This window comes from Scylla paramamosain, chromosome 13 (genome assembly GCF_035594125.1).
Source record: "Scylla paramamosain isolate STU-SP2022 chromosome 13, ASM3559412v1, whole genome shotgun sequence".
Classification (NCBI taxonomy): domain Eukaryota; kingdom Metazoa; phylum Arthropoda; class Malacostraca; order Decapoda; family Portunidae; genus Scylla; species Scylla paramamosain.
This window is the reverse complement of record NC_087163.1, coordinates 9,217,501-9,239,297: the sequence shown is the minus strand read 5'-3', so window position 1 is coordinate 9,239,297 and position 21,797 is coordinate 9,217,501. Positions and strand designations below refer to the sequence as shown.

The window sequence follows — 21,797 nt, the reverse complement described above, 5'->3', positions numbered from 1 at the left end:
TTGGCTAGTTGGAGAATAGACTTGGCATGGTTCCGGGCAAAAGTATAAAGTGCATGTCATTCTGGTGATGGAAGGTTTAAGTATCTTTTGTGGGCCACCTCTCTATCATGTATAGCACGAGAACAAGCTGTGTTAAACCAAGGTTTGGAAGGTTTAGGTCGAGAAAAAAGAGTGAAGAATGTACACCTCCATGCCAGACACTATCATCTCCGTTATGCGCTCGGCACACGAAGACGGGTCTCTGATACGGAAGCAGTAGTCATTCCAAGGAAAATAAGCAAAATACCTCCTCAGGTCCCCCTAAATAGCAGAGGCAAAACGCCAGAGACACCTTCGCTTAGGGGGATCTGGAGGAGGGATTAGAGCGATACAGATATGAGATTGTGATCGGAGGAACCCAACAGAAAAGAGAGGGCGACAGCATAAGCAGAAGGATTAGAGGTCAGGAAAAGGTCAAGAATGTTGGGCGTATCTCCAAGACGGTCAGGAATACGAGTAGGGTGTTGCACCAATTGCTCTAGGTCGTGGAGGATAGCAGAGTTGAAGGCTAGTTCACCAGGATGGTCAGTGAAGGGAGAGGAAAGCCAAAGCTGGTGGTGAACATTGAAATCTCCAAGAATGGAGATATCTGCTAAAGGGAAGAGAGTCAGAATGTGCTCCACTTGGACACTCGGCAGCTTAGGGAGGGATATGTAGAGGGCTTATAGGAGTAATTCTTGCAGGAGCTTTACTGGTGGTAGGCCTCCACCATATGAGATACGGTAAGTCCCAGAAAGGGAGGGTGTAGCTGTTTTCCCGCTCTCATTAACTGAGACAATAAGCTGCCTCGTTCTGGCTCCACTCTCATTTAAGTTTTTGCCTGGAGAAGGTGAAAGCGCATTTGCCCATCTCTTTTTCCTGTTTGGTCCCTTTGTGTCTTGGGTGATATGTATTTGTCAAATGCGATTGGTCCTGGCTGATAGTCTTGTTTGTTTGGGCCATAGGATATATTACCTGTAAGTGCCTAGTGGTTAACGTTCTCCCTTTTCTCCCGACTCGCCACTGTGTAGGAGACAGAATTGGTCTTCAGAGAAATTAAAGATTGCTTAGCCCAAGACCGGGTGTCCAGAATATTTAATTGAGCGTGGGCGACAGCCGTGAGGGCGGTTGCTCATTAGATATTCTGGTCTATTTGTATTGTCTTTGCTTTTGTGTCTCCCCTTCCCATGTGGCTGGGTGAGTCCTTTCCCAGAGTGTGTGCGAAACTGACGTTGCATTTTATAGTTTCCCTGTAGGCTGAGACAGAGTGGCGACCTCTGAGACTTTACAGCTGTTTGTGACAAGCAAACGGCATGGATTCTTACTGTATGCGCCCTGCATTAGGCTGCACGGGAGGTAGTATAGGGAGAAGCTAACCTGAAGGAGCGGCAGCTGTTAGAGGGGCTGGAACTGGTCATAACAGATAATACCACTCTCCATTTTTCCAAATCTTTCTTGAGACGTCCATTCCTTCAGGAATCACACAGCTCACATCTGATGTCTTCTGATCTCTCTCTTTCTAATATTTCTGATTTGCTGGAGAGCAAATTTAGCGTTGTTCAATGCCTCAAAAGCTCAATTCGTTTCACATACATATACCGGGGGTTTCCACTCATACTGCTCTCTTGAACAGTGTGGAATCAAAAGCATTTCGTCTCACCAGTATTTCTCCTCTAACTGACTGTTTTCAGCCTCTATCTGTTCGTCGCAATGTTACATCTAAACTATTGCTGTCTTCCATCGTTTCTTTCACGCTCTTCTGATCCTGCTAACTGCATAACTGCATACTGCTCCCTATTGCAGGAGTTAACCAGTATTCTCTGAAGCTCTCTGCATGATTCTGTATTTCCTCCTACCATTGAATTGAACTGTTTCAAGTGGGAGGTTTCAAGACACTTCTGAAATTTTAGATAATAATTTTTTACTTTAGTGGGGCTGGCATCTTGAGTACACTATTTTAATTTGAATTTAGGTCTATATTTAAAAACCCTTCAGATTCTAGCCAGAATGATTCTTTCAGACTACAAGGATGTCATGTTGGATTCTTATGGGTTTTCTCTCATTGATGATGCTTAATACCTGTCATTCTATCACTACAGGTATGAAATTACTGTGAGGGATATACATGCACGTCTAGGCGGCTTAACTACCTACGCCCTGCCGACCTCTTTACATACGCTCTACCAGCCTTGTTATACACGTAGTTCAAGTATGCCGATCTCGTTACTACCCCTGGCCCCTCCTACTCCCTGGTACCCGGGGATTTCGGGGCAACGCCACAGCCAGGCTGGCGAGCCAGGGGAGACACCAGCCTGCCTCCACACAGAGCGTACCTCGCCTTCTTCGTCTCTCGCTGGTTCCTCGTATCACCTGGGAAAGCTGCACACCTGGGCTTCGTGCTGTTTCTCCCCCCTTGGCTCTACCGGTCGACCAGACATCACCACTATCTCCCTACTGCACTCCAGCTTGTGGACTTCACTTCCCTGGCCTTCTGCAGATTGGATTCTTACCGGTGCACCCAACCCCGGTAACTCGGCGGGTCAATCCTCGCACTCAACAGTGGTTTGGTCATCGTGTGGTCACCTTGTTGTCTTTGCCGTATTAATATACTCACTTACCTTTTTTGTGCCATTTTTCTCCCCGAAGGACTAATACGGCATTCTTGGCTATAACATCTTATTTCTGAGTGCGAGAGATCGTGGCCTCCCGTTTTCCCTCACAATTACCCTTGCTTGGATTTTTTTTTCAAAGGTAGACAGACAGATAGATAGGTAGATAGATAGGTAGATAGATAGATCTATATACAGATAGATATATACACTATCCTTATTTGAAAAAAAAAAGTTGAACGAATTAAACGCCCCAAAACAATATAATCATTTGTACAATCAGAGGGCAATACACATTATACAGTCCTTATTGAATCTTTGAAGACCTTTACAACTTGTTATGCTCCTGAGAAGCATGACTCTGTTCCAACTATGAGGTGCGATCTTTCGCTGCCTAAGCTACAGATAATAGAAAAAGAGTTAAGTTCTAAAATCAGTGTAAGGACTTCTCACCTTGATCTGCAGGTGGTAGTTCTCGTGATGGATGACCTCGAAGATCAGGTTGGACTCATCATGGCCGAACATGGTCACGCTAGGGTCACTCTTTCGGAGACTGACCTACGAGATGGGAGGTAGAAGGTCTGATTTCACTAGTTTCGTAGTGAAATAATAACAGTAACTACTATTGCTACTACTACTACTACTACTACTACTACTACTACTACTACTACTATTACTATTACTGGTACTACTACTACTATACTTTGTCTCACATAAAGCGGCGAATGGATGCTCTCCCCACATGAGGATGGGAGCAGGACATATCCTTCAAAACCTGAGATTGGCTCGTGGCAAGCAGGCGGCGCGGATTCAGTTTGAATTAATTTTGATGACCAGGAAGGTGTGGATTAGGTGTTTATCTACCACTAATCCTCACCTAAACTTTCCCTTTCTCTCTCTCTCTCTCTCTCTCTCTCTCTCTCTCTCTCTCTCTCTCTCTCTCCCTCTCTCTCTCTCTCTCTCTCTCTCTCTCTCTCTCTCTCTCTTTCTCTTTCTCTCTCTCTCTCTCTCTCTCTCTCTCTCTCTCTCTCTCTCTCTCTCTCTCTCTCTCTCTCTCTTCTCATAGTTTGAATGCAAAGTTTAGATTGAGGCACCAAGAAAAACATACCGTCCATACATTTTCTCGTGATAGCAAAAACTTCCTTGACTCCTATTCAGACATATTTCCTCACAAATATCACTCCTCCCTGTCTGGCAATCTCTCTCCCCAATTCTCTTTTTAAGTGCTGGCGTTCAAATTTTACACACACACACACACACACACACACACACACACACACACACACACACACACACACACACACACACACACACAAACACAATTATTATTATTATTATTATTATTATTATTATTATTATTATTATTATTATTATTATTATTATTATTATTACGCACACACACACACACACACACACACACACACACACACACACACACACACACACACACACACACACACACACACACACACACACACACACACACACACACACACACACACACACAGACACACACACACACACACGTGGACAGGAGTGAGATAAGGAAGGTGAGGTAGTAATGTCAAGATCAGGTCATTAATCCTCACGCAGTTTTTTTTTTTTTTTATGTAGGAAGGATACTGGCCAAGGGCAACAAAAATCTAATAAAAAAAAATGCCCACTGAGATGCCAGTCCCATAAAAGGGTCAAAGCAGTGGTCAAAAATTGGTGGATAAGTGTCTTGAAACCTCCCTCTTGAAGGAATTCAAGTCATAGGAAGGTGGAAATACAGAAGCAGGCAGGGAGTTCCAGAGTTTACCAGAGAAAGGGATGAATGATTGAGAATACTGGTTAACTCTTGCGTTAGAGAGGTGGACAGAATAGGGGTGAGAGAAAGAAGAAAGTCTTGTGCAGCGAGGCCGCGGAAGGAGGGGAGGCATGCAGTTAGCAAGATCAAAAGAGCAGTTAGCATGAAAATAGCGGTAGAAGACAGCTAGATATGCAACATTGCGGCAGTGAGAGAGAGGCTGAAGACAGTCAGTTAGAGGAGAGGAGTTGATGAGACGAAAAGCTTTTGATTCCACCCTGTCTAGAAGAGCAGTATGAGTGGAACCCCCCCAGACATGTGAAGCATACTCCATACATGGACGGATAAGGCCCTTGTGCAGAGTTAGCAGCTGGGGGGGGTGAGAAAAATTGGCGGAGACGTCTCAGAACACCTAACTTCATAGAAGCTGTTTTAGCTAGAGATGAGATGTGAAGTTTCCAGTTCAGATTATAAGTAAAGGACAGACCGAGGATGTTCAGTGTAGAAGAGCGGGACAGTTGAGTGTCATTGAAGAAGAGGGGATAGTTGTCTGGAAGGTTGTGTCGAGTTGATAGATGGAGGAATTGAGTTTTTGAGGCATTGAACAATACCAAGTTTGCTCTGCCCCCAGTCAGAAGTCAGGCGTTCTGTGGCTTCCCTGTGTGATATGTTTACCTCCTGAAGGGTTGAACGTCTATGAAAAGGCGTGGAAAAGTGCAGGGTGGTATCATCAGCATAGGAGTGGATAGGACAAGAAGTTTGGTTTAGAAGATCATTAATGAATAATAAGAAGAGAGTGGGTGACACGACAGAACCCTGAGGAGCACCATTGTTAATAGATTTAGGAGAAGAACAGTGACCGTCTACCACAGCAGCAATAGAACGGTCAGAAAGAAAACTTGAGATGAAGTTACAGAGAGAAGGATAGAAACCGTAAGAGGGTAGTTTGGAAATCAAAGCTTTGTGCCAGACTCTATCAAAGGCTTTTGATATGTCCAAGGCAACAGCAAAAGTTTCACCAAAATCTCTAAAAGAGGATGACCAAGACTCAGTAAGGAAAGCCAGAAGATCACCAGTAGAGCGGCCTTGACGGAACCCATACTGGCGATCAGATAGAAGGTTGTGAAGTGATAGATGTTTAAGAATCTTCCTGTTCAGGATAGATTCAAAAACTTTAGATAAGCAGGAAATTAAAGCAATAGGCGCACTAAGGATCCTTGACTTCTTCATTCTTGATAGATGTGTTCGTGTCTTCATGGTTCATGATACAATCTTGTGACTTTGAGTTCTTTACAGTATTATGTTTAATTTCATTGTGTCTAATACTACAAATTAAAGTAAGTTATTCCTACCTTAATCGAACAATTAGCTTTACAGTGGTAACCACAGCGACCCAGGTCAGGTCCAAGCACTATGCGGTGACCTCTCTATCTGCCTTCCTCACTCACCTATTATTACTGCAGTGTATTTCACTACCTCCTATTGCCTTCTACATCATAAGATTCCTTCTGATTCTTGTGTCCAATCTCATCAAATTTATTCCTAGTGATATAGTGGTGCTTCACAGGAAGCTTACAACTGTATTTAAGGAAATATGAGTCAAATAGTGAGGTTCTGTCAAACTATCTATTTTCCACTACCTTCTGACTACCCTCGCTTTGATTCTGTCAACCAGTCCCTATCCAATGAGCATCTATGTCTTTCCTCTCACCCCCACAGAAGGAGCAAGCTTCGCCACTTTATGGAGGACAAATTATATTACTACCACTACTACTACTGTAGCTGCTACAACTGCTCAACCTATATGATTCCACTGTAGAACAAAGGCTTTCCATTGGGTGTACCTGCATCTGTCTAGTTGACCTTATCTGTTCAATAGGATACACATGTTTTTATCACCGTCTCAAGATAGTGTTTCAGTGACGAGAACTACTAGTGTTACAAGGCTTCTGTATATAATGGAAACAAGCTTGGGAACAGAGACCTGCCAATTCTCTTTGTGATGATAGGAATACCAGAAACATGAATGTAGTTACTCTTTGCGAATAACAGCAGCAATGGCTTCCAGCAGGTTATTATTGCAAAAAAGTCTCATTGTAATTGTACCTTGAATCCTTTGCCGGTATCCTCTGGCTCGCTGTCCATCACGTAGCCCCCCAACACGTTGTCCACCATATGGCACCGGCCGTCCGTCCACTCGCATGCCGTGTGCTTGCTGCACTCTTCCTCCGAGGCCACCGACTGACCCTCTACAGGAGAAGATCATGTATGTGCATTAGACCATGTCACTCCTAACACTCTGCACCTGCCACATTATCGTCCTGTGCAACCCCAGACAACTATTCCCCAACCTGCAGTTTTGGGACTCCTTGAATGCAACTGATTTTTATTTGCGAACTTTCATGAACTCCACGTATCGCTTCACCGGCTTTCCTTTCCTAACACCAATCCGCCTGTCTTCAAGCACACTGCGAACCGGTTATGAGCAGTAGCTCCTAAACATCTGCTGATTACATATCCGAGTACCTACATTGCATTGTGATGGTCTCAGATTACATGATGTTACTTTTCTGATTCGCAAGGGAAGTAAAGGAAAGTCAGAACCAAAGAATTCAACATCACATATATTTCCTGTATTTCAATGTGATGCAAGGAACTGGAATGGAGGCATTATTATGAGCTGGGCTTTTATGCCATAAAACGAGATCGCAATGAGCTTCCCGTGATCAGTGTTAAGGCAACTACGAGCGATAAAATCAAGGCACGGCATTATTCAGGGAATTTCCACCCATTCATTGTGATCCCAGTGAGGCTGGGCACATTCCACTAGCCACAAAATTGAATGTACTCTCAATTGATAAATATATATATATATATATATATATATATATATATATATATATATATATATATATATATATATATATATATATATATATATATATATATATATATGTACTCTCAATTAATAAATAAATAAATAAATAAATATATATATATATATATATATATATATATATATATATATATATATATATATATATATATATATATATATATATATATATATATATATATATATATATATATATATATATATATATATATATATATATATATATATATATATATATATATATATATATATATATATATATATATATATATATATATATATATATATATATATATATATATATATATATATATATATATATATATATATATATATATATATATATATATATATATATATATATATATATATATATATATATATATATATATATATATATATATATATATATATATATATATATATATATATATATATATATATATATATATATATATATATATATATATATATATATATATATATATATATATATATATATATATATATATATATATATATATATATATATATATATATATATATATATATATATATATATATATATATATATATATATATATATATATATATATATATATATATATATATATATATATATATATATATATATATATATATATATATATATATATATATATATATATATATATATATATATATTGCCCTGACGTAATATTTGGCTAAAATAAGTCAAAGTAAGTTAGTATGAGAATTATTGGGAAGATTTAGTCGTTATTACATCATGCATACATCCCTAGACATACAGACAGACAGACATGTTGACGCCCGCGGGAAATAGGTGATCGATTTTCTTTATGAATAATAGGCATTATTTTCATACAAGGTATTAGCTTGTGGCTAGAATTTTTCACCTTGTTACTCAGAAGGTCATGGTATGAGTAAAGTAATGTAAACGTTTATTATACGGTTGAAACAAATCATTTGCGAATTACCTTGAAGAAGAATCTGAAAACTACTGATGCTCGTAGCTTGGGGACACTAGCCCGATTTCCCGCTTAGAGAGATCTTGGCTTGCTTACACTACAGGGAAACCAGTGGAGATAAAGGAAAAGTCTGTCTGTGCGTCCCACGTGTGTGTGTTTGGTTAGGTACTTAATAGTGTGAGAACAGAGAGTTTAGTTCAAGGATTGTTAAGGTTGTACAGTATATCTCGTTATCATACGGGGACGTAACCATCTGGTTCGGTCCTTGGAATGCTGATTAGGCTGTGTTATACTAGGGTTATAGGAAAGTGTAATAAGGAGATTGTTGATTCTTATGTAAGCGCCCAGTGAATTATTTTTCAAGTCACGTGCGTGAATAATACCACCCTCGCCAGGTGAATGAGACTGTATACTCATGTAATATCCAAACACTAATGCCCATTATTGTTATTGGTGAATGTATGAAGTATGTCAAGTGATTAGTTCGGCCAGTATTTACACTATTGTAATGAAATCTTCAACGCTACTAAAAGGATACTTTACGCTACCTGATGTAATATGAATGACGTGTGAATTAGTATTAACGCTACCACAAGTGAAGGAAAAATGAAGACCATAAATCAGCGAGTGTAGATATTTCCTCACCAACTAGAAAAAAAAAAAAAAATAGATAAATAAAAAATAATGATAAAAATAAAAATAATATTAACTCCTGGCTTTCGAGAGGCACAGGGGAGGGGCGTTACACTGGTGACAAGAGTGGTGGGATAAACAGTTGTTGTAATTCACCGGGAGTGTGTGTTATTCACTAATAATGTGGAAAATTTCTTTTGTGGGACACAAATTCCTAAAAATTTAGAGTTTCCAAACACTGAAATTAGAATTCCCCGTGCACCTGGGGTTAAAGCCAGGGATTTATTTCAAGATTCGCGTGTGAACAAAGTCTTGGAATGGGAACATGATCTAACGATCCTTTGGATAGGTAGTAATGATATAAATGTTGATGCTAACCCATTAGAAATTTTCAACCACATAAAAGGAATTTACCAAGAAATTGAAACAAACTACCAGTCTGTAGTGCATATCTGCCAAGCTGAACCTAGAATTCGTGCTAGAAATAAACAACAGAATCAAGAGATCACTTAAAACACCTAACATTCATTTTAACAATGTGAGCTTTGTAGAAAAGTTAAGTGGTGATGGAGTATATTGGAGTGGAGCTGGCAGAGTGAGAGTTGAGTCTAAGTTTAAAAAGATAATTAAAAGATTCATTGGGGAAGACGAGGTTGGTGAGTGAGGAGTGGTGGTCGATAAGTCTAGGGGAGCCTGAAGAATACTCTTGTGTCGGAGGTTTATGAGGATCGAACCTCTACCCAAGACTTACGAGTACGTAATCTAGATCTCACCACAACCAGTCGTGAAAAATGGATGATCAACCCATATCCTCACAGTAGGGGGCAAGTTCTGAGGAACAAATGGAGGAAACTAACTCTAACCCTCTCAAAACCAGTCCAGTAAAAACGGAAGAAAAAGAACATAACATCAGTACGTTGGAACAAGAAATAGACAGCCTTAAACAAATAGTGGCGCAACAAAACCGAGTACTACAACGTTTAGGTGCTAACTTGCAAACTCCCCCGTGTCAGATAACGACAACTAAACCCCGTGACATTCCTGTGTTAAAACTACAACTACAGGGGCTCAATGCAACTACTCAGCTCCACATTTTCTTTGAGCTAGTTGAACAATGCAGTGAGATTGATGCCAGGAGAGTACAAATAGCCAAAGGGAGAGTTAGTACCGAGGTAGCAGCTCTCATTCATAACCAAAAAACCTTACACAATTGTAATACTTGAGACAACCTCAAAGGGCTTCTTAACAACCAATTCAATAAAGAAGTTAACTTTCATAGAGGATGGCAAGACACTGACACTGAATGTTATGATTGGTCTGAATCACCACAGGCTTTTGTTAATAATTTCATCTGTCGCCATGCTATACTAGAAACACGATTTGCCAAAGAAAAACTCCCTAATCATGACAAAACTATCAAAAGAAAATTATGGCAAGATCTTCCTGAAGAAGCTAAGGCCAGACTAGAAGGATTCCTGGATGAGGATTATCCACTAAATAAATTTGTTGACAGAGTAGAACATGAATGACAGTGGCTCGAGGCTACTCGTACACCTACACTAGGTAGAATTAAACCAGAAAAGAAAAACTATCCTCTCAAACATGACATCCAACCCGAAACTCACACTGTAAGTCCTTATGATCTATCCCAATCAAATGCTACATCCAGAGAGTCCTCAGAAGTCAGATCAAAGACTTAGCAAAACAAATTGGGAAATTACAAACTTCTCCACGTCAACCCCAAAATGAGCGTTACTGCTCACACTGCCACTCTCATTCACATATTCTGAGAGAATGTTGGAGGAAACCTACTAGAGGTTCCTACTTTGATTGTCGACAATATGGTTGTTGGCGAGGAAACAAATATTGCCCAGGAAAACAAAAGACCATATGACTAGCTCAAGCTCACACCTCCCTAACTATCAGCATAGCTGTTAATAAGAAAATCGTGAGAGCAGTAGTTGATACTGATAGCTGTTACACCCTTATCAAGGAAGCAACAGTAAATAAAATGGGGAGTGTAATAAATAAAAGACGTGCCCTTCCTAACTTGCAAGGAGTCACTGGATCACCGTTAAGAATTCTTGGCATGGTTTGGTTAGAAATTGGAGTCGGAGAAGATCATGTACATAAACAATGGTTCCCAGTAGTTCCAAACAGTTACCTGGATGCAGATCTATTACTAGATACTGACGTTCTATCAAGGAGGAGGCAAAACGATAATTACTCCCAGTGAGGTCTAAAGCACTGTTCAGGGGGTGCTGTGAACTTATCATTAAACCCAGCTGTGACCTCACTGAACGTTTCCCTTTGTGTCTCACAACACAAGGGGGCAGTCACAGCCTGCCCTCTAAAGACAACTCTCTTCCTCCACACAAAACTACAAGCACCTAATAACACACACACCCTTCACTCAAAAATTTTAAAATCATCATGGCGACTCCTACACCAGCCTCGGAGTCCCCATCTGGGGAGGGGACCATAAATGTCCCCAGGTCGGACTGCTTTTCTGTCGACGACCCTAAGTCCCCTCAACTTTTTCTTCATTAACTTCTGCAACATTCGTGGTCTAAGATTGATTTTCAATCTGTAGAACACCACCTCTCCTCTTCTAAACCTCATCTTCTTTTCCTCACTGAAACTCAGGTGTCTGAGGCAACTGACAGTAGCCCCTTTTCTGTTCCCTCCTAGTTTCTCTATTCTCATTTTCGATCCAAAGCTGGATGCTGCGTTTATGTGCGCAATGACTTAACCTGCTCTCGTGCCCACGCTCTTGAATCTTCCGAGTTTTCCACCATCTGGCTACGACTACAGAGTCACTCTCATACTAAATTTATCTGTGCTGTATACCTCTCACCTAACTCCTCTGACTATAAGAAATTCTTTGACTACTTAACTTCCAAAGTGGAGCACATTCTGACCCTCTTCCCTTTTGCAGAGATCTCCATTCTTGGAGACTTCAATGTTCACCACCAACTTTGGCTTTCCTCTCCCTTCACTGACCATCCTGGTGAACTACCCTACAACTTTGCTATCCTCCATGACCCAGAGCAATTGGTGCAACACCCTACTCGTATTCCTGACCGTCTTGGAGATACGCCCAACATTCTTGACCTTTTCCTGACCTCTAATCCTTCTGCTTATGCTGTCACCCTTTCTTCTCCGTTGGGCTCCTCCGATCACAATCTCATATCTTTATCTTGTCCTATCGCTCCAATCCCTCCTCAGGATCCCCCTAAGCGAAGGTGCCTCTGGCGTTTTGCCTCTGCTAGTTGGGGGACCTGAGGAGGTATTTTGCTGATTTTCCTTGGAATGACTACTGCTTCCGTGTCAGAGACCCGTCTCTGTGTGCTGAGCGCATAACAGAGGTGATAGTGTCTGGCATGGAGGCGTACATTCCTCACTCTTTTTCTCGTCCTAAACCTTCTAAACCTTGGTTTAACACTGCTTGTTCTCGTGCTATACATGATAGAGAGGTGGCCCACAAAAGGTACTTAAGCCTTCCATCACCAGAATCTCATGCACTTTATATTTCTGTCCGGAACCATGCCAAGTATGTTCTCCAACTAGCCAAAAACTCCTTCATTACCAGAAAATGTCAAAACCTTTCAAGATCTAACTCCCCTCGTGATTTCTGGCATCTAGCCAAAAATATCTCCAATAACTTTGCTTCTTCTTCTTTCCCTCCTCTACTTCAACCAGATGGCACCACTGCTATCACATCTATTTCTAAAGCTGAACTATTTGCTCAAACCTTTGCTAAAAACGCTACCTTGGACGATTCTGGGCTTGTTCCTCCCTCTCCTCCACCCTCTGACTACTTCATGCCACATATTAAAATTCTTCGCAATGATGTTTTCCATGCCCTCGCTGGCCTAAACCCTCGGAAGGCTTATGGACCTGATGGGGTCCCTCCTATTGTTCTCCGAAACTGTGCCTCCCTTGCTTGCACCTTGTTTAGTCAAACTCTTTCAGCTCTGTCTGTCAACATCTACCTTTCCTTCTTGCTGGAAATTTGCCTACATTCAACCTGTTCCTAAAAACGGTGACCGTTCTAATCCCTCAAACTACCGTCCTATTGCTTTAATTTCCTGCCTATCTAAAGTTTTTGAATCTATCCTCAACAGGAAGATTCTTAAACATCTATCACTTCACAACCTTCTATCTGATCGCCAGTATGGGTTCCGTCAAGGCCGCTCTACTGGTGATCTTCTGGCTTTCCTTACTGAGTCTTGGTCATCCTCTTTTAGGGATTTTGGTGAAACTTTTGCTGTTGCCTTGGACATATCAAAAGCTTTTGATAGAGTCTGGCACAAAGCTTTGATTTCCAAACTACCCTCCTACGGTTTCTATCCTTCTCTCTGTTTCCTTTCTGACCATTCTATTGCTGCTGTGGTAGACGGTCACTGTTCTTCTCCTAAATCTATTAACAGTGGTGTTCCTCAGGGTTCTGTCCTGTCACCCACTCTCTTCTTATTATTCATTAATGATCTTCTAAACCAAACTTCTTGTCCTATCCACTCCTACGCTGATGATACCACCCTGCACTTTTCCACGTCTTTCCATAGACGTCCAACCCTTCAGGAGGTAAACATTTCACGCAGGGAAGCCACAGAACGCTTGACTTCTCATCTTTCTAAAATTTCTGTTTGGGGCAGAGCAAACATGGTATTGTTCAATGCCTCAAAAACTCAATTCCTCCATCTATCAACTCCACACAACCTTCCAGACAACTATCCCCTCTTCTTCAATGACACTCAACTGTCCCCCTCTTCTACAGTGAACATCCTCGGTCTGTCCTTTACTTATAATCTGAACTGGAAAACTCACATCTCATCTCTAGCTAAAACAGCTTCTATGAAGTTAGGTGTTCTGAGACGTCTCCGCCAGTTTTTCTCACCCCCCTAGCTGCTAACTCTGTACAAGGGCCTTATCCGTCCATGTATGGAGTATGCTTCACATGTCTGCGGGGGGGTTCCACTCATACTGCTCTTCTAGACAGGGTGGAATCAAAAGCTTTTCGTCTCATCAACTCCTCTCCTCTAACTGACTGTCTTCAGCCTCTCTCTCACCGCCGCAGTGTTGCATCTCTAGCTGTCTTCTACCGCTATTTTCATGCTAACTGCTTTTCTGATCTTGCTAACTGCATGCCTCCCCTCCTTCCGCGGCCTCGCTGCACAAGACTTTCTTCTTTCTCTCAACCCTATTCTGTCCACCTCTCTAACGCAAGAGTTAACCAGTATTCTCAGTCATTCATCCCTTTCTCTGGTAAACTCTGGAACTCCCTTCCTTCTTCTATATTTCCACCTTCCTATGACTTGAATTCCTTCAAGAGAAAGGTTTCAAGACACTTATTCATCAAGTTTTTGACCACTGCTTTGACCCTTTTATGGAACTGGCATTTCAGTGGGCATATTTTTTTCATTGGATTTTTGTTGTCCTTGGCCAGTGTCCTTCCTACATTAAAAAAAAAAAGAGAGCCCCATTTACTTGGAATGGAAACAAAAACATCATAGTATGGGGAAATGCTCCCTATGTTATCAGTCATATCAAGAGACAAAGAAGTAAAGTAGAAAGAGTGAGAGCAACCCCACTAACCCTAGATCAAAATGACCAATTAAAGGACATCAGACTTACCAAATCTATAGGGACAGAACCTTACCAAACACAATTCTTACCTATCCCAGTACCAAAGAAACCAGGAGAGACCTGGCTAGTTCATTCACAACCCAAAATAAATCCTGACAGCTTGCCATTCCTCACTAAAGTAGGTGAAAACAATAATATTTATTTGCCTTTCATGAACAACACAAAAGGTGTCAATGAAGTTAAACAAGGAACTTGACTAGGAACATTCGAAAGTCTTAATTTTGAAACACCATCTGAACGTCCTCCACTAGAAATTCACAATGATTTACTACCCAAAAATGATCAAGTGCAACCTAAAGAAAATAGTAGTAGAACAGAACGTCTCACTGAATTAATAAGACAACAACAATGGAATCACCTGACTCGAGAGGAAAAGGTAGAACTGAAATCAGCCATCCTAGAGAACCATGAATTATTCATCCTAGACAAAAGTGAATTAGGCTTAATGAAAGGACCTCCAGCAAAAATCAACGTAGCTGATCCACAACCTAACCGTGGTCCTAGGTATCGTTATCCTGAGGAGGCAAAAAGCTTAATAGCGGAAATGCTACAGGACATGGAGGACAGACAAATCATAGAAAAGTCAACATCTGCTTGGCTTTCGCCCATAGTTTTGGTCAATAAACCGGACGGGAGTAAAAGAATGTGTCTAGATTACCGTCATGTGAATTAACATTTCGCCACAGATATTTATCCTTTACCGAGGTTAGAGGAACTAGTAGACCAAGCAGCTGGTCATAATTTCTATACATGCTTGAAGCCTATTTTCAAATCCTCCTGGATGAGAATAGCAGAAACCTTACAGCCTTTAGTGATGGAGTAACCTTATATAGATTCAGGATACTTCCTTTTGGACTCAGTTGTTCCCCAGCCATCTTTACACGTCACATGGCTGCTCTTCTATCACCATTGTTAAAGGAAGGTTGGCTTAGGAATTACTTGGACGACCTCATAATTTGGGCCCCTGATATTTCTTCACTTACTCAAAGACTGAGAAAGACCTTCACTTTACGTAAGGAAAATGGTGTTAAACTAAATCTGAGTAAATGTGAAATAGCTAAAAATGAAGTTACTTTCCTTGGCTATAGAATATCTAAAGAGGGCAGTCAACCAGACCCAAAGAATGTAGAAGCAGTTCTTGAAATGAAGCCACCGACTAAAGTAAAAGAAGTCAGGAGATTCTTGGGTATGACAGGGTTTTACAGAAAACATATCCCCAACTATGCAAAGATTGCCACACCTCTAACTAATCTCACCAGAAAAACCCAAACTTTTAAATGGACGGAACAATGTCAAACTGCTTTTGAGTCACTGAAAGAATATCTCTCTAAGGCCCCTGTTCTTGTTAGAGCCCAACCTCACCAACCATTCATTGTCACAACTGATGCTAGCAATACCCACGTAGGAGATGTCTAAGTCAAACTCAAAATGATGGCGAGGCTAAACCTCTTGGTTTTTTCTCTAAGAAATTAAACTCAACTGAAAACAGGTATTCCGCAACAGATAAAGAAGCTCTAGCGGTAGTATTAGCTTGCCGCCACTTCCATCATTACTTATGGGGTACTAAATTTACCATCCTAACTGATCACCAACCCCTCACTAGTATATTCAAGAGGAAAACAAAATCAGCTAGAATGAATCGCTGGATCATGGAAATGAGAGAATACCACTGAAATAAAGTATATTCAAGGAAAGTACAATTATGTGGCAGATCAATTCTCACGACCAGTCAGGATAGTCCAACATTGTCCAACCACCACTATCCTAGGTCTCACTTCAAAAGAATTTATAAAATGCCAGAGAGAAGAAGTAAAGTGGAGATAAATGATTGAATATTTAGAAGGAGGTTAAATCCCAACAAAGAAATATCACAAAACTATCTTGGAACAATTCACTCTAAAAGATGAGATTCTATACTATGTAAAGGAGGCAACTGATGGCAGTATACAATATATATTGGTAGTCCCTCATAGTCTAAAACAGAAAGCTTTATCACAAGCACATGAAAGGTCTGGTCATCTCGGACAAAAGAAAACCATAAAGAAGGCTGAAGAATTGTTCTACTGGTGCAATCTGAAGGTTGATGTTTCTAACTATGTAAAACAATGTGTAACTTGTCAGAGATTCAAAGGACAAACAGGATTACAACAACCTTTCCAAGAATTACCTTCAGTAGGAAAACCCCTAGAGAGAGTAGGAATTGACCTGACTGACATGATCGCAGGAAGTTAAGGTTTCAGATATGTTCTTAGTGTTGTAGATCATTTCGGTAGGTATGTGAAATTTTATCCATTAAAATCCAAACACACACAAGGGGTCATTGAGGCACTAGCACAGTACGTAACAGATTTTGGAGCCCCCACACAGCATCGTCCTTGACAATGGAGGCGAGTTCACATCCCAGGCCTTCCAGCAATTTTGTCAGCAACACCTTATCACGCTCTACTACACGACACCTTATCATCCCCAAGGGAACGCGATCACTGAAAGACTCCATCACACCCTAAAGACCATCTTGGCCACACTATGCCAAGGTCATCCTCTTCGGTGGCCCCGGTTACTGCAAACGTGACAAGCCACGATGAACGCTGCTGTTCAATACCAGTACCGCTCAGCAACCCTGCTTTGCGTTCTTTTCGAGACCTGTCCCAAGAGTAGTGGGTACTGGATTACCCACTATAACCGGTGAAGAAGACGATATTGACATCGCTCGCCGAAAACACAGGAGAAAATGACCAGAAAATATCGCAGAGTTGCTAATCGAAAACGTAAAAAAAAAAAAAAAAAAAAAAGTAAACCCGGGTGTATTGGTATGGATAAAACGAGAAATAAATGAGTCGGGAGTGTGTAAGAAACTATGTGTGAATTGGAACGGTCCATACCACGTAGTGGAAGTATTGAGAGATGGTGGACGTTATGTAGTGAAAGACCCATTTACGGGACAAATGTTACAAAGAGCGGCTGAGAAAGTGAAACCGTTCGGTGGAAATGAAGAATATGTGGTGGAATCCCAAGACACAGTGTTTCAAGCCGACTTAGAAACGGAAGTACTACCTCCACGGGTTCGTAACCGTCCAAGACGCTATATAGAGGAGTGTTAGAGAGTAGTGAAGGTTGTGGAATGAATAGAAGTTTGTAAAGTGTATAATATCTACCTTAACATTATCATGCCCTGACCTAGATAATAGTAACAAAACCAGGCTCAGAGATAAGGTAAATGAGGGAGGAGAGAGGTTGTTACCATTTTACTTCGCAGACTTTTATTGTAACTAAAAGTCAACACGGGTTGACTATAGTAGTCTACTTCAGGACGTGGTAAGCTCTCGTAAATTACTTTAGTAATCCCTGACCACAATGAATGGCTGTGTGAATGAGAGTGTGGATGATGTGTGAAAGGAGTTGGGTTACTGGAAGTGCCGAATCTTGCCATAGAGAGCAGCGGAAGTCTTAAGACTAAGGCTTCATACTGACGGTGCACCAAGAGGTTGTCTGGGGTGGTTAACTTCGTCAGAGTTAAAGGAATTTGGGGTCATGTCTCCAAGGCACATTGTGGAGTTATGAGGCCATTGTCAACTATATTATTTTAACATATGAGGAAAGAATGCTGAATGTAATGTTTCCCAGAGCCATTGGTGAAATTCGAAATCTGGCCAGTGGTTTGTTGATAGAGGGTTTTTTTTTTTTTTTTTTTTTTTTTTTTTATGTAGGAAGGATACTGGCCAAGGGCAACAAAAATCTAATAAAAAAAAATGCCCACTGAAATGCCAGTCCCTAAAAGGGTCAAAGCAGTGGTCAAAAATTGGTGGATAAGTGTCTTGAAACCTCCCTCTTGAAGGAATTCAAGTCATAGGAAGGTGGAAATACAGAAGCAGGCAAGGAGTTCCAGAGTTTACCAGAGAAAGGGATGAATGATTGAGAATACTGGTTAACTCTTGCGTTAGAGAGGTGGACAGAATAGGAGTGAGAGAAAGAAGAAAGTCTTGTGCAGCGAGGCCGCGGAAGGAGGGGAGGCATGCAGTTAGCAAGATCAGAAGAGCAGTTAGCATGAAAATAGCGGTAGAAGACAGCAAGAGATGCAACATTGCGGCGGTGAGAGAGAGGCTGAAGACAGTCAGTTAGAGGAGAGGAGTTGATGAGACGAAAAGCTTTTGATTCCACCCTGTCTAGAACAGCAGTATGAGTGGAACCCCCCCAGACATGTGAAGCATACTCCATACATGGACGGATAAGGCCCTTGTACAGAGTTAGCAGCTGGGGGGGTGAGAAAAACTGGCGGAGACGTCTCAGAACACCTAACTTCATAGAAGCCGTTTTAGCTAGAGATGAGATGTGAAGTTTCCAGTTCAGATTATAAGTAAAGGACAGACCGAGGATGTTCAGTGTAGAAGAGGGGGACAGTTGAGTGTCATTGAAGAAGAGGGGATAGTTGTCTGGAAGATTGTGTCGAGTTGATAGATGGAGGAATTGAGTTTTTGAGGCATTGAACAATACCAAGTTTGCTCTGCCCCAATCAGAAATTTTAGAAAGATCAGAAGTCAGGCGTTCTGTGGCTTCCCTGCGTGATATGTTTACCTCCTGAAGGGTTGGACGTCTATGAAAAGACGTGGAAAAGTGCAGGGTGGTATCATCAGCATAGGAGTGGATAGGACAAGAAGTTTGGTTTAGAAGATCATTAATGAATAATAAGAAGAGAGTGGGTGACAGGACAGAACCCTGAGGAACACCACTGTTAATAGATTTAGGAGAAGAACAGTGACCGTCTACCACAGCAGCAATAGAACGGTCAGAAAGGAAACTTGAGATGAAGTTACAGAGAGAAGGATAGAAACCGTAGGAGGGTAGTTTGGAAATCAAAGCTTTGTGCCAGACTCTATCAAAGGCTTTTGATATGTCCAAGGCAACAGCAAAAGTTTCACCAAAGTCTCTAAAAGAGGATGACCAAGACTCAGTAAGGAAAGCCAGAAGATCACCAGTAGAGCGTCCTTGACGGAACCCATACTGGCGATCAGATAGAAGGTTGTGAAGTGATAGATGTTTAAGAATCTTCCTGTTGAGGATAGATTCAAAAACTTTAGATAAGCAGGAAATTAAAGCAATAGGACGGTAGTTTGAGGGATTAGAGCGGTCACCCTTTTTAGGAACAGGTTGAATGTAGGCAAACTTCCAGCAAGAAGGAAAGGTAGATGTTGACAGACAGAGCTGAAAGAGTTTGACTAGGCAAGGTGCAAGCACGGAGGCACAGTTTCGGAGAACAATAGGAGGGACCCCATCAGGTCCATAAGCCTTCTGAGGGTTTAGGCCAGCGAGGGCATGGAAAACATCATTACGAAGAATTTTAATACGAGGCATGAAGTAGTCAGAGGGTGGAGGAGAGGGAGGAACAAGCCCAGAATCGTCCAAGGTAGAGTTTTTAGCAAAGGTTTGAGCAAAGAGTTCAGCTTTAGAAATAGATGTGATAGCAGTGGTGCCATCTGGTTGAAGTAGAGGAGGGAAAGAAGAAGAAGCAAAGTTATTGGAGATATTTTTGGCTAGATGCCAGAAATCACGAGGGGAGTTAGATCTTGAAAGGTTTTGACATTTTCTGTTAATGAAGGAGTTTTTGGCTAGTTGGAGAACAGACTTGGCATGGTTCCGGGCAGAAATATAAAGTGCATGAGATTCTGGTGAAGGAAGGCTTAAGTACCTTTTGTGGGCCACCTCTCTATCATGTATAGCACGAGAACAAGCTGTGTTAAACCAAGGTTTAGAAGGTTTAGGACGAGAAAAAGAGTGAGGAATGTACGCCTCCATGCCAGACACTATCACCTCTGTTATGCGCTCAGCACACAAAGACGGGTCTCTGACACGGAAGCAGTAGTCATTCCAAGGAAAATCAGCAAAATACCGCCTCAGGTCCCCCCAACTAGCAGAGGCAAAACGCCAGAGGCACCTTCGCTTAGGGGGATCCTGAGGAGGGATTGGAGTGATAGGACAAGATAAAGATATGAGATTGTGATCGGAGGAGCCCAACGGAGAAGAAAGGGTAACAGCATAAGCAGAAGGATTAGAGGTCAGGAAAAGGTCAAGAATGTTGGGCGTATCTCCAAGACGGTCAGGAATACGAGTAGGGTGTTGCACCAATTGCTCTAGGTCATGGAGGATAGCAAAGTTGTAGGCTAGTTCACCAGGATGGTCAGTGAAGGGAGAGGAAAGCCAAAGCTGGTGGTGAACATTGAAGTCTCCAAGAATGGAGATCTCTGCAAAAGGGAAGAGGGTCAGAATGTGCTCCACTTTGGAAGTTAAGTAGTCAAAGAATTTCTTATAGTCAGAGGAGTTAGGAGAGAGGTATACAGCACAGATAAATTTAGTATGAGAATGACTCTGTAGTCGAAGCCAGATGGTGGAAAACTCGGAAGATTCAAGAGCGTGGGCACGAGAGCAGGTTAAGTCATTGCGCACATAAACGCAGCATCCAGCTTTGAATCGAAAATGAGGATAGAGAAAGTAGGAGGGAACAGAAAAGGGGCTACTGTCAGTTGCCTCAGACACCTGAGTTTCAGTGAGGAAAAGAAGATGAGGTTTAGAAGAGGAGAGGTGGTGTTCTACAGATTGAAAATTAGATCTTAGACCGCGAATGTTGCAGAAGTTAATGAAGAAAAAGTTGAGGGGGGTGTCAAGACACTTACGGTCGTCGACGGAAAGGCAGTCCGACCTGGGGACATTTATGGTCCCCTCCCCAGATGGGGACTCCGGGCCTGGTGTAGGAGTCGCCATGATTTTAAAATTTTTTTGAGTGAAGGGTGTGTGTGTTATTAGGTGCTTGTAGTTTTGTGTGGAGGAAGAGAGTTGTCTTTAGAGGGCAGGCTGTGACTACCCCCTTGTGTTGTGAGACACAAAGGGAAACGTTCAGTGAGGTCACAGCTGGGTTTAATGATAAGTTCACAGCACCCCCTGAACAGTGCTTTAGACCTCACTGGGAGTAATTATCGTTTTCGGGATTATTGTCACTTAGAAAAGGAAAATGTCCTTAAATGGAGGAAGAGTTGGATTCAGGAGTGGGTGAAAAATTCTATTTGGGAAGGAAAATCTCGTGTAGTGCCGGGACGTAATATTAGGCTAATATGAGTAGAATTAAGTTAGAAAGAGAATTATTGGTAAGATTTAGTCTTCATTATATCATGCATACATCCCGGAGACATACAGACAGACAGACAACATGTTGGCGCCCGCGGGAAATAGGTGACTGATTTTCTTTA

General features: G+C 41.4%; 1 protein-coding gene across 1 annotated transcript in view; it reads right to left on the bottom strand.

The window, feature by feature from the left end:
* LOC135106415 (maltase-glucoamylase-like) overlaps positions 1 to 21,797 on the bottom strand; it is a 90,190-nt gene that overhangs the window by 57,833 nt on the left and 10,560 nt on the right. The window contains exons 2-3 of the mRNA XM_064015413.1: positions 6,523 to 6,665; positions 3,081 to 3,185 (exon numbers count right to left, since the gene is read on the bottom strand). Of these exons, the coding sequence (XP_063871483.1) occupies positions 3,081 to 3,185; positions 6,523 to 6,665 (248 nt within the window). The remainder of the gene's footprint in view (positions 1 to 3,080; positions 3,186 to 6,522; positions 6,666 to 21,797) is intronic.